The 14,117-nt window shown below is 30.0% G+C and overlaps 1 protein-coding gene across 1 annotated transcript; it reads left to right on the top strand.

Moving 5' to 3' along the window:
• Positions 1 to 3,094: 3,094 nt before the first annotated feature.
• On the top strand, positions 3,095 to 4,223 carry LOC114190029 (F-box protein PP2-B15-like). Its single transcript, XM_028078778.1, has 3 exons — positions 3,095 to 3,367; positions 3,453 to 3,571; positions 3,652 to 4,223. The coding sequence occupies exons 1-3, from the start codon at positions 3,113 to 3,115 to the stop codon at positions 4,088 to 4,090; spliced, it is 813 nt and encodes a 270-aa protein (XP_027934579.1). The 5' UTR covers positions 3,095 to 3,112; the 3' UTR covers positions 4,091 to 4,223.
• The last annotated feature ends 9,894 nt before the right edge of the window (positions 4,224 to 14,117 follow it).

The raw sequence follows: 14,117 nt of genomic DNA on the forward strand, positions 1-14,117 counted from the left end.
AATGCTGTCATCTATATATATATATATATATATATATATATATATATATAGGTTAAAATCACTTTTATATTGATTTTGTATTAAGATAGATAGGCACTGATTAAAATCATAAAATAAAAGTATCATTGACATGCATTTGTCATAGTTATTTTAAGAATCTACATGCACGTGGTGACTACCGTTACACTCCCTCTTACTATTAGTTGTATAAAATTCTATACCTAAAATATAAACAAAATGTGTCTACAAGTACCAAAAAGAAGAAGGTGAAAAGTAAAAGTGGGAAGAGAAAAAAATAATTATTTATTAAGAATACTATGCAAGATAAGTCAAGAGATTAAGATAAATATTTAACTTCTTTTATAGTCTTTATAACTGTGAGGTTAGTGTCACTATCAATATTGTAACCAGAAAAAAAATAATTATTACTATCCTTATTTTTAATAATAAGCCTAAGTTGATCTAGGGTAAATATTTCCTTATTTTTAATGTCCTTATATGGTATGTGATTTAATTATCTTTTAACTTAAAAAAAAAAAATACTTCAAATTAGATTTGTGAAAATATTTTAATAGTGAATTTGTCCATTTGTTCATGAATATTGTTTCAATTCGTTCACGATGGAGAATGTTTGTTTTCTTTTTAAATTTTTTTAAACATTTTTTAAATTTTATTAATCATATTTCATTAACGTTTTTAAATTTAATAAATGTTTTAATTTTCATAAAATTTAATTAGGTATTTTAATTTTAAAATTTAATTAGATATTTTAATTTGAAATGTAAAAATTTATAATTTTTTAAAAATATTTGATATTGAAAAAACAACTCTCATTCTAATATTTTATATTTGATAATATTATGTTTCCTTCATCATATTTTTTGTTATTTTATAAAAATTATTTAATTGATAATGAAACAATAAGAAATGGGTAAAGGTATGGGCATGAGTGTATATTCGTTACCGGGTAGGAATGACGATGAGATAAAAATTTGATAGTCGTTGAGTTTGAATATAAAGATGAAAATAATATTTTTTTCTTTAGAAATGGGTATGATATAAGAAAACCCTCGTCATGTCCTATTATCATCTTAATTATGTGCAACTATCTTAATTAGGTATTGATCTTACAAAAAGTTATGTATTTTTTTTTTCACTTCAGTTATAAATATTTGTTTTGGAGTCGGTGGACAATGTGAATGAATTTTGAATATGATACTAATTGATTTTATAAAAAAAATGTTGAATATTGATGAGATAGGAAATTTAAGTGTGAGATACTTTCACTTGAGAGGAGTGTACCAATATAGAAGGAACTAATATCTGAATGAGTGATTTTTAGAAATTCAAATGTGAATCTAAAATTCAAATTAAATAAAGATAAAAAAGTTAAACACAACATAAAATTAAAAAAAAAACTATAAACCTTGATTTAAGATTTTGGGTTAGAAATGATTTTAAATATTTTATGTGAATTTGGTTCAGTTTTTATCGGTTTTATATCTTCTAAATAATTATCTCCTCTAAATATCCACCATAATAATGACTTAGAATTTTTTAAAATATTAGGTACTTAAACATTATTTTACACACAATACTTCTTGTGTTTACTTATGTAAATTATTCTCATAATTCAAGGAAATGTGACTTCTAGGAATTTTATTTTATTAAATTATCTAGACATTTATAACACAATTTATGAAAAAAATAAACTGTTTTACATTTTATAAAATCTAAAAACAAAATAGTTTGTAATTTAATTTATAGAAAAAACGCAATCTTTTTATAATAGTATCTAGGAAAAAAAAACATATTTAATTGTGAAATGATATAGTATTAAAAATCGTTGCCGACATTTTTTTTAACTCGAACTATTTTGAATTTTTGATTATTTAAAAATATTATGGCAAGAAGTCTATAGTAATTTCACTAGAGCATTAAAAAATTTAATCTCTTCCTCCCTCTCTTCAAGATCAAATATTTATCACATAAATCTTAAAGAGTTATTTTCCTATGTTGTTATTTTTCAATCGCCACCAATTGATCTATGGACAAAAAATCTCAATATCTTAATTAATGGGTCATATTACTCAATATCTTAATCAATCGGTCATGCACGTTAACCGGTGCAGTTTTATCTCTTGTATATATAAAAAAAAAAAAGTGCTCTTTGACGGATACAACTTTTTGTTACTAAACAGAGCATTATTAAATCTTTTTCTTTCTTATATATAAGTGTTACATCCACTGACTCAATGATACATATAAGGTCTCGTTTGATTTCACTTTTGTGTGAAATGCGATGACAACTTGGTAGAAAGTTGTCAACAAAGTTACTTTTACTAACATCATTATACACTAACATTTTGCGGTAATCAAGTTTTACGAACATATTATATTTAATTAAAATCAAATCAATGCTATAAATCTAACAGAAATCTGTTAAAACATTTTTCCGTGTCTGCGCTGAGCATGAATGGAGCCAAACAATATGATATCCGAATGTCGTGCTCCATGTTCTGTAAAATTAAAATTAAAATAATGGCGAAAAATCCAAGAATGCTTCTTTTTGGTACAATGATCCAAGAAGACACAAGTTATTGGATTAGTTGCGGGTCATTCTCATCCATAGTATATGTCATGCTTTAACAAAAATAACACCATCTGAGTTTCGCACACCGCAAATATAAAAAATGAAAAGTAGCTCGCCAAGAGTCTCTTCACCCACCCGAAGCCATACGAAGTTTGTTAGTACATTGCTTTCGTTTAGATCGTGCGCGTACATCAATTTAGTTTTGTTCCCTAATAGATTTTGATACACATTAAAAATAACAAATTAAAAAAATATTTGTGGTTGTGTGGGGAGAGTTATCTGATAAGGTGGATGAGTATAAGTATCATGATTTTGAAAACCTAATCTGTCTCCGAAAGTCGACAGCTAGACACTTACGAAAGGTCAAAGTGACACCTGTGAAACTGTTTGAGTTTAGTAACAGCGTCCCATGTTCACGAGAATCAGAACGCTGGCGGCTATAAAGAAACCCGACACACCTTTCGTTTTTATACTGTGAATTTTTTTCCTTTCTTCTAAATCCTAAATCCTAAAAACATCATGGATTCGTTGCCGGAGGATTGTGTTTCAAAGATCTTGTCGTACACATCTCCACCTGACGCATGTAGATTCTCAATGGTGTCTTCAACCCTGCATTCAGCCGCTGACTCTGACCTTCTATGGAAGAGCTTCTGTCCCTCTGATTATCATCGCATTCTCGCAAGGGTTCTTCATCCCCACACCCTTGATTCCTCTTCTTACAAAAACCTCTTCTTTTCTCTCTGTCATCCACTTCTCCTAGATGGTGGCAACATGGTATATATACATATAATCATGCTTCTCTTCATTTCCTATAAATTACTTACTCATATTTTCGTGTTCCTGTGTTTACAACATGCAGAGCTTCAAATTAGAGAAGTGTTCAGGCAAAAAATCTTACATCCTATCCGCAAGACAATTGTCGATAGCGTGGAGCAGTGACCCCTTGTACTGGTGCTGGAGAACGGTTCCTGAATCAAGGTAATTAATTAATTAATTAATTCGAGCCTTTAAAATTTGTAAGATGAAGTGTGGTACGACGAATGTTAATGATTGTGCAGGTTCAAAGAGGTGATAGAGCTGAGAATGGTGAGCTGGTTAGAGATTCGGGGGGGAATATGGACGCGGGTTCTAACAGCGAACACGTGGTATGCGGTTTATCTGATAATGAAAATTTCGCACCGGAAGTACGGGCTTGATCGGGTGGCGTGTGAGGTGAGTGTTGCAGTGGGGGAGAAAGTGCAGAGTGGAAAGGTTTATCTGTGCGAGAAAGATGAGAAGAAGGGTAAGAAGGGGAGTGTGTTGAAGATGGAAGAAGAGGAAGTTATGGGAGTTGCAGAAAAAAGAGAAGATGGGTGGAGGGAAATCAAGGTGGGTGAGTTCTTCAGTGGTGAGAATGACGAACAAGTTACGATGAGTTTGATGGAGCTGGGTTACAAGTTGAAGGGTGGACTTGTCGTGGAAGGCATGGAAATCAGACCCAAACATCATCGTTCTTAATTCTCCAACTTCATAATCACGTTTTCACTATTTTTTTTTTCCTATTTTTTACAGTATATAATAAATTAATTTCTCTTTTTCTTTGTATATTATATTTTTTTTTATCTTCAATAAATATCTGCTTTCCCTTCAACCACTTGTTTTACATTTCAAGTTGCTATTTTGAAGAAAAAGTTTTTCCCAAAACTACGAAAACCTTAAACCGCGTGTTGTCGGAATACCACTGTCCCAATCAACCGTAGCGTGCTCAGTAATAAAGAAATATTATGTGCTTTTACGACCAAGTATTTATATTTCAGTTAGGTTTCCAAGTACGGTACTACGCTTCAAAACCATATGTATGACTAATATTAAAAAACAATAACTAAATCAAAATTTTGAAATTTAAGTTTCTATTCAAACTTTTAATTTGCAAATTAAGTTGTTTTTTAAAGTTTATAATGTGTCAACTTTAGTTCATTGATGAGTTAAAAGTTGGAAGTTGAACCTTCGGCTTTCTTTTATTGCATAATCAATCAATCAATCATGTGTTCGTTTCTTGATGAACCGTTAATATCCAAAAGCAGACACGATGTATGTAAAGTAATTAAACATGATTATAGAACTTTTTTAAACGATCTTTCTTATAAGTAATTGTAAAGAGTAAATAAAAAATTAAACTTATTTTTAATGAGGTAAAATTAATCTATATATTGATTAATTTGCAATGTAACTTCTATATAAATTAATTATAGTTTTTTTTAGAAAAAAATTTATTTCATTTTATTTTCTTAAAGACACTTATAAAACGCTAATTTTTTTTTATCATTTTGTATATCTGTCTCATTCATGATGTCTTTCGAACTTATTGTAGTGTTAAATTAGGTAGAATGTGGAAATCAACACAGTACATTATAATTTCATTGATTTTTTTTTTTAATTATCCTTTGTGTATGCAAGTGACGTCTCTTACAATCTTATAATTCAATTTAGATGTGCTGCTGGTCAAAGGTAAGTTAAATATTTTTTTCTTATGATAATTACTTTAGATATATATTATGTGATATAATTTGAAAAAGAAAACATGATCCATATTAAATAGTTTTATATAAAAACTTCAAAATTTTATGATATTATTTTAGAAGTACATTAAAAATATTTTATGATTGAATGATAGTATAATATTACTGTTGTGCATCATAATTAAATTCATATTTTCGACCGACTAAAATGTAAAGGTAAGAAAACAAATTCTATAAAATCATAATATATGAAAATTAAATGCTTTAACATGTCTTTTTTCTCTAAAAATTTGTCGATTTTTTTTATGCCTCTGATAATTTGCCTTAAATTTCCTTGTCAATAATACATTTATTTATTATTCCAAAAATAACACTTTTGAATAATGAAATAAATGCTTAAATAACACTTTTGAGAAAAAAAAACGCAAAAAAAAAAAAATCGGTAAAAACAAAAAAATTAATGATTAAAATTGGAATAAAAACAAAATAAAATATATTATTATTCACAAACAAATGTATATACTTCTTAAACAATATACCGTATAAAAAAGGTCACCAATTAATTTATATAAAAATGGACCACTAGGAACTAGGGCCCAAGACGTGTAAAGCACCATGTGAGAAATGAAAAAAAAAAAGTTTGTACTCATAGTAGCATTTATAAAAAAATATTAAGAAATACGTAATAACTATTTTAAATTTATTAATATTCATCGAATATTTTTTCCTCAAAAAAATATTATCCCTTCATAATCTTCCCTCGTTCCAAAAGTATTAACGACACATTATTAAATTGGAAGAATTTAGAAGAGAAACATTGTAACCTTATGATTTGGTGATACTAATGAATTAACATTAGTTCAGAATTATAAATTTTACACAAAAAGTACAAAAATAGGAAAATGATGCTCCACAATGTACTTAATTACATAAAAATAGTTCTGTTGTAAAAGTATAATTTTTTTTTCTAAAACAATTTTGTTTATTGATGATTCCAATGACTATTACTTCAAAAAGAAATTTCTTATATTATAACCGATATAATATTACATGAAATGAATAATGTCTTGAGAATTTAAATGAATGTATAACAATATATAAAGGAATATATAAAGGGGATTCCTCTTTTTGTGTCCACATTTCAAAATACCAAATTTACTCTTTAAATATAATAATTTATTAAATTTTTAAAAGTTAACCATTACTTTTACAAATTTTTTATAAAATCGAATGTCTCTGCTTCTTCTCTTAATCTTTATTTATCAATAATTATTCTTTTATATGTTTTGATATATTTCACTTTATTTTTAATAAATATAATTTTAATTTATATATTAAATTAATAACATTACAATACTATTACCTACTAAAATAATATCACGTATATTTAAAAAATGCATACAGGCGCCATCGCGCCTGTGTTTACGCTAGTAATTTATTAATGAAAATCATACGTCAACAAATAAACTTACATTTAAAAAAATTTATAATAATTTAGTTTAATTAATTTTAAATTTTATTTCACAATTTCTATCTTAGTTGTCATTTTAAAAATAATTTAAAAGTATGATTGTATTAATCATATCTTACATATTCCGACAAAACAATTAGTATATTATTTATGCAAATCTTTAAATAAAATGGCATTAAGTATTTATCACATTTAATTATTGTAATTAGTTTATTCTTAACATAAAAAACAGGTAACTTCTTAAGAAATAAAAAAAAATCATAAATTATTAATATTGTTATCTCCCTCACAAGTCAAATAATAATATTCTCAGTTCCATCCTAGTCTTTGTCACACGATGCCTTTACGCACGGGACATCATTTTCATTTTAAATGTTTTTAAAAAAATATTTTGACAACGGTGTATTTCTTTTAAATAATCATATTTAAAATTGATAATAAAATATATAAAATTTAATTACATGTTTTAGTACATTATAATTAATAACATGAAATTTAATATTAATTTTCAATGGAAATAAAAATAAAAAATAAATCAAACATATTTTAAAAATATATTTATAATTATTTATCATCATTAAGATATTTTCTCATGATGATGATTTAAATATAATTCGTATTCATCTATATGAAATGAAGAAAACATATTTGAAAAGAAGTGAAAAAAAGGAAAATAATTCATTTTTTTGTACTACTAAATTTATTAATTACGGAATTGTTTGGCAATTTGGTGATGGAAAGTAGCATTATTTCACCATCACTTGACTAACATTTTTTTTTATTCCGCTTACGTAACTCTCCGTTGGATGCTCAACAGAGACAATGTTTGTCTAATTCCATTTAGTTCAATTTTGATTGTTTTATATTTTATCTTCTTAATTAATTTTACAACTTTCTTTATTTCTTATAGTTTTTCTGATAGATTTGATGGAAAATTTAACCTGAAATATTTTTGTTAATAAAACCAAAAAATATAACAAGACCAAGATCAATGTCTATATTATAACGATTAATTATAAATAAATTTTAATATAGACATATGTAGCAAGGTGAGGCAAAACCTTTTTATTCAAAACTTTTTTTAGGTGTTGTGAACATTACATTATTAACATGACTGAATAATATAAACATTATTTTAGTTTATTGATTGCTACATATATTTGTCAACAAAACAATAAAGGTTGGAAATTGAAGGTTCCATAGATTATTGTCATACGACAAAGGAATAAATTTAATGACGGCATTGGAAAAATAAACTAGATCAACTTGACCATAAAAAGAAAATTCTAACATACATAAAAAATAACATTAAAATAATAATATCAAATTTCAATCAAGTATGTAAAAATAAAAATAAAAAGTAGTAAAAAGTAGTAGTGATTTTTAAAAAGTACTACTTGATTATTTTGTTATTTAAATTTTTTTTCTATCAATATAATTTTTATTCCTTGAGTTTCATTTTAAAAAAGTTATGATATTTCTAAAATGTTTTTGGTTGTTTTCTATTATATCTTTTTAAGAAATTTTATAATTTTTGTTTCTTGTAGATTTTTTGTTAGATTTGATGGGAAATATAACCTGAAATATTAAAAAAAATGAAAAATATAAAAAGACCAAAAAAATATCCATATTATAACGATTAGGTATACCTAAATTTTAATTTAGGCACACACAATTAAGTTGAGGCCAAACGTTTTGACTCAACTTATTTTTGGTGCTGATTGTGAACATTTTACATTATTAACAGTACAGTTGAATAATATAAACATTATTTTAGTTTATTGATGGCTACATAGATTTTTCAATAGAACAATAAATGTTCTTTTAGCTATGAAAATTAAAGATTGTATAGATTATTAATTGTCATACGACAATAAAATAAATCTAATCAAAAAATTATTTCGATCTAATATAAAAAAAAACATTTTCTAACATATAGAAAATAACTAAAATAATAAATCTTGATTAATGTTTGAATCTTAATTAAGTTGACAATATTTCAATTAAAATTTAGTTAATTAAAATTTTTGAATAGAAAAAAAAAGCATAAATTTAATAATATAAAAAAGTTTACATTTATAAAGGTAAATGTTTTATAAAGAGAGGCGAATGCAATCTGTTTTATAATATTTGTCCCTACGAACGTGTTTAAAAATAAATTTATACCTAATTTCATGTTCGCACATATATAACAATTTTAATCTTATAATCATACCTTTAAATAATATAGTTGCACATTTTATTTGCAATTTATCCACATATAAAATTAACATGATTGAATTGAAAATAATATTTTTAAATCATACATATAACTATATTACTAAAAACACAATAATTTAGTAAAATCATTATATGTGGTTTCGTGGTAAGTTGGAAAACGTGTATATATATGTAAAATTTGAATTGATTAGAGAACTTTTTATTAGTCTAAGTTTGCAATAATATGTTTTTTTTCAATCAAAATATCTCTGAGTAAGTTAAGATTTTATTAACTTTGTTTAGTCTTAGTTTTTTTTCTTTTTCTTGTGGTGCTTTGGATGAGGTAAAAGAAAATAATGTTTTTTTTTTCAGTGAGTTGAAATTTTGATAAATATTGAGGATATAAGATCTTAGTATATTATTTGTTGTTGAAATAATAAATTGTACGGTTGGTTAATAATCGTTGTCGTAGTGTTTGTGTTGTTGTTTGTTTTCGTGCATCGATGTTTGTATATGATTTTAAATGGTAGTAACCGGGTTGGATTCTATCTTATGTGACAATTGAGTTTGGTTTCGAGTGGTGACCATGTAAGAGTAAGGCCGAAGCAAAGTGTTCCAAATGCTTATGAGAGTTGAAACACATGAAAAAAATTCATTTACAAAAAACTCTCCAACTCATAAATTAGTAAGAGAGAATTAATGTGAGAGTATATTTTTATAAAAAATACTAATTGTATAGAATTTATGGACCTTAAGGTCTATAAGACAAAGCTGATAATATAATATCAAATTAAACCATAAAAATAACGAGATGTCTCAATTAAATAATAATAGAAATAATCATTGTGACTATATATCTTATATAACAAATATTATATAAATATATAATATTAATAAAATATCATAACATAATCAAGTTATAAAGATTAGTCGTACTTATTGTAAATACGTGAACATATAGAAGTTTATTTATGTAACATCTCATTTAAATAATAATATAATTAAATGAAATTTTACACCGGATAATATAAAGAGCCAAGTTGCAGAGTATAAAGTCACTCCTTACAGTTATCCAAGGTACTTAAAAGGAAATACTAAAGCTCACTACAAAGCCTACAACCCAAAAGGAGTAAGAGATAGCCGATATTCGAAATAAAGCCTTAGGGGTAATACAATACACATGCCTTAGCCCTAAAGAAAAACCCAAATAAAACATGAAGTCCCGCCCAAGTAGACTATGCAGCGGAATCATCTCTTCCCTGTTGACCTCGAGTACCTTTCGCATCTGCTCCCATCAATAAATTGATGATCATCGCAAAGGTAGAAGAACAACATACAAGGCAATCAAACAAGCAAGGGTAAGCTAGAGCCAAAAAGATTTTATCATGCAATCAGATATACTTTCATAGTCCAATATGCATACATAATCCAAGCATGTTATGACCTTCCAATCAATACACTAAGACTCGACTCGACTCATCCGGATACATATAACCTGATCGGATTCAGCGGATGCTTGCACTTGTGGTGGATACCTCTGCTCACCCCTGAGCTGCTCACCCCCGAGCTATGTGTTACAAGTGTTACAATGAATCAATCCCCCACACACAAGGTTAGCCCTTAATGAGTTTCAGGCCTCCTACTATTCTCACCATAAGAGTCAGTCCGCTCTAAGTGAGACTAACTGACTCCTTAGAGTCTCAGGATGCAATCCTTACCTTGAATCCTTACCAAATTATGTAGATGGGGCAGGACACCCACTAACAGGGGTCATGGAATTACGTCCCGACCACTGAAGCACGATCCTGAAATCTCACCTAGAGATTCCAAGGAATTACATACTGACCACATACTATACATATTCAAACAAACAATAATATTTATCATGCTTATAAATCTCATGCCAACCTTTATAATCCATCCTTATACATGTTCCATGTTGAATCCATTCCAAATCATCATTCCCAATTCATGAATATAGAAGTGTAATTCATACCGACACCATGCCACTTTGATTACCAACCATCTCATACAAGTCACATGCCAAGGTCATGTTAAACTTATCAATCACAGACCATAAACCATTCTACTCATACCCATTCGCCCAATTCATGCTTTTAAAAGTAATTGAATCAATCCACAAGTTCAAGTTAAAGTAAGGAATTAAAATTCTGCAGCAATTCTCGCTTAAGCTAGAAATTCTTGCTTAAGCTAGACTGATCTCGCTTAAGCTAGAAATTCTCGCTTAAGCGAGACTGATCTCGCTTAAGCTAAAATCCCTCGCTTATGTAAACTGGCAGCTTTTTAATGGTTTCAACATGTAAAAACACAAAATCCCAAACAGCAAAAATTTAAGAAAACACAAGCACGTTGTATAAAACGTTGGCATCATATTTCATGCTTTAAAAGAGTAAACAAATTAATCATGGGAGCATACAAGCATTTAACAACTGTCAGTCTCGCTCAAGCTAAGGAGCTCTCGCTCAGGCAACAGGGTCTCTCGCTTAAGCGAAAAACTTTCACTTAAGCGAGATTGAAAACAGAGAGTACTTCACGTTCTCGCTCAAGCTAGCCCATCTCGCTCAAGCGAGAGGCCTTCGCTCAGGCGAGCACTCGAAACTAAAAGGGGGCGAGTTACTGCCATTCTCGCTTAGGCGAGAGCTCCTCGCTTAGGTGACCCGTTTGGGCGAGAAACAGTTCGTTTAGGCGAGCATAGCAGATCTCACCTGCTCTCACGCATGCATAGCCAAAAATCCATCCAGAAACAATACACCGATTATTTTCACACCATCAAAAGCACATCAAATTATCAAGAGCACCCAACAGAAACAAAAAGGACACATTATTTATAAAAGCATGAAAAATCCTAGCTTCCCTCACCTGGACAGATGCTAGTGGAAAGCACAGGCACCTACGGAAACGAACCCAACAACTTTAGGAGCATTCTCAAGAGGTGGAGCAGAGAATGAGGTTGAGCTGACTTGAATCTGAATGAGCTTCGAGCCCTAGCAAAGCACTCTTTGAGGGGAAAAAAGGAGTAAGATGGCTGATTTTGCAAAGTGGACAGAACATGAGTGGGTTAGGCTGGTTTAGGGGTTTTGGGATGTCCTATGGGCCAGCTTTAAGCCCAACTGACTAAGAGAGGCCCTTAAATTTTATGGCAAAATTAAAGTGGGTCTTACATTCTCCCCAACAACAAAAATTTTCGACCTCAAAAATTCACCGACGAGATGGGAAGAAAACTACGTTTTTCTCATTTCATCCAACAACCACCACTTAGACATGACTAATAAAACGACTCCAACACCTATAGTAATTGGGAACTTTTTCTCTGTGCTAAGCGATATGTGTTCAACTGTGTAGATTGGTTTAGTCACTAATCTCGAAGTAACTTCCAACCTACAACCTTAAAACTGGGATGTCCTTCTTAGCTGCCCAACCAACTTGCATTTGATATACCGACTCGTCTACCATATGCTCTCCACTATCTCTTTTAGGTTTTTATCAAAGTCTCAGATGACTTCAAGTCTCAAACTAAAGCATGTAGTTATCACTTCACATCACTTTGTTCTCTCCTTTAAGCATCACTCCACTAACTTGATCACTCTTGAGTTCTGACCTACTGCCCCACCATCAACACTCTTGACCACTTTTACGTATAACGACACTCATAACATCTTACTTCCTTTGTTGGCTTCAACCAAGGCAACAAAGTTCCCTACCGAGTTATTCCAGTTCCAATTTAAAACTATCAACTAATTCCATTGCCATATCGTTTTGGCATCTTGTCCTCATTCTTTTATCCCTTAACTCGTAACCATCATTCCACTAAACCACAAAACCATAACTTCCATTGACTCCAAATCTCTAGTTTGTTTTGCACCAAGCAACTCTACGATACACCTCAAGCTAAGATTGTCCGATTTGGCTTTTTTTTTCCAACCTCTTTGAAAAACTCACTCGTCCTAGTCGAATAACTAGACCAAGGAAATCTCTTCACTAGGTCATGAGTAAGATAGTTCTTCTCACACACCTCTTACCATTTCTAAGCATCATCTGCCACCATCCCGCTGTGCTACTCTAATTCATACACAAGGTCACTTGTTTGTTTACTCAAAATAATGATCCTTTCGTGTCCGCCATGACAAGGAAGCAATTGCCGTTGAGAAACCTTCCTCGAGACCCCTATAAAACTTGCAGAACCCCTTTAAACTCCTCTTTTGATAGCCTTAGCGTTCCATTTTCTCAACAATGTATCTATCCTTTTAAAACCATATTCCTTATTAGTCACTCCAACCTTAGTCAATACTCTTCTTGAACAACTTGACACACCACAACTTCTTTTTGAAGATTCACCAAACTTGCAGTCATCTTGGTGATTATACTGAGTTTATATCATTATGTCTCCAACAACTCTTTCACTTGTTTCTCTTACTTCACAATCCCAACATAAATCCTCCAATTAAAAGCTATTAGCACAAGTTCGACTTCAAACCCAAATGCAAAAGTGAACTTCACCACTCCAAAGCGAAAATTCTAATATTTACTTCAGAATAAATCTATAACTCTTCTACCACTGAGATTCCTTGCGTCTATTTTTTGCTTGCCGTTGGCGTATAACTCTGATTCACATGACACCCAGCCCTCATCTTTCAGCTTGATCCAGACTTGTTACACTACTACTGACTTATTTTTTTAAATCAAAGGATACTACTTCGTTGGAGATCACATCTCCTAAGAATGAGATTAAGAAAACAATCAATTCACCCTTGAGATTGTGTCCTAACCTTACAAGGGAAACAATTCAAATTGGCTTTGAATTTAAATCCTTTGGTCACCATGAAACATGAAACACACCCGAGTAACTTCACTTGACCGCAATTGTAGCAAACCACCATCTCAACCCCAACTCCCTCTTGCAGACACCCATGACTCTTCTACCATATGGGCGACACCAAGAGGTATACGATCCCGAACAAAACCAAACCCATATCCCAAGCACCACTTTTATACCTTGTATCCTTGAATTTGATCATTCGCGCTAATCACTCCAGCACCAACTATCGTATACACCATTTCAATTTCTTCAGACTTTTCTTCTCCTTTCATTCCTTAGTGTAATTTGCTCCCACTAGTTCTTGCCATTCATACAAGATCCAACACTTAGGTTTCTTGGTCTCAGCCCAAGGTCAATTATTCTGCTCATGTGAATTACTTTTCCTTGAAACATCCTTCTATCAACTCCAAAGACCAAATCATCTCCTTCTGACTATCCAACCTAGTACGAAACCTTTATGCCACTTCATTTTTATCCACATATTATTTTTCCCTTTACTTAGGAAACATCATCTCACTT

Source organism: Vigna unguiculata, chromosome 7 (genome assembly GCF_004118075.2).
Source record: "Vigna unguiculata cultivar IT97K-499-35 chromosome 7, ASM411807v1, whole genome shotgun sequence".
NCBI classification, from domain to species: Eukaryota; Viridiplantae; Streptophyta; class Magnoliopsida; order Fabales; family Fabaceae; genus Vigna; species Vigna unguiculata.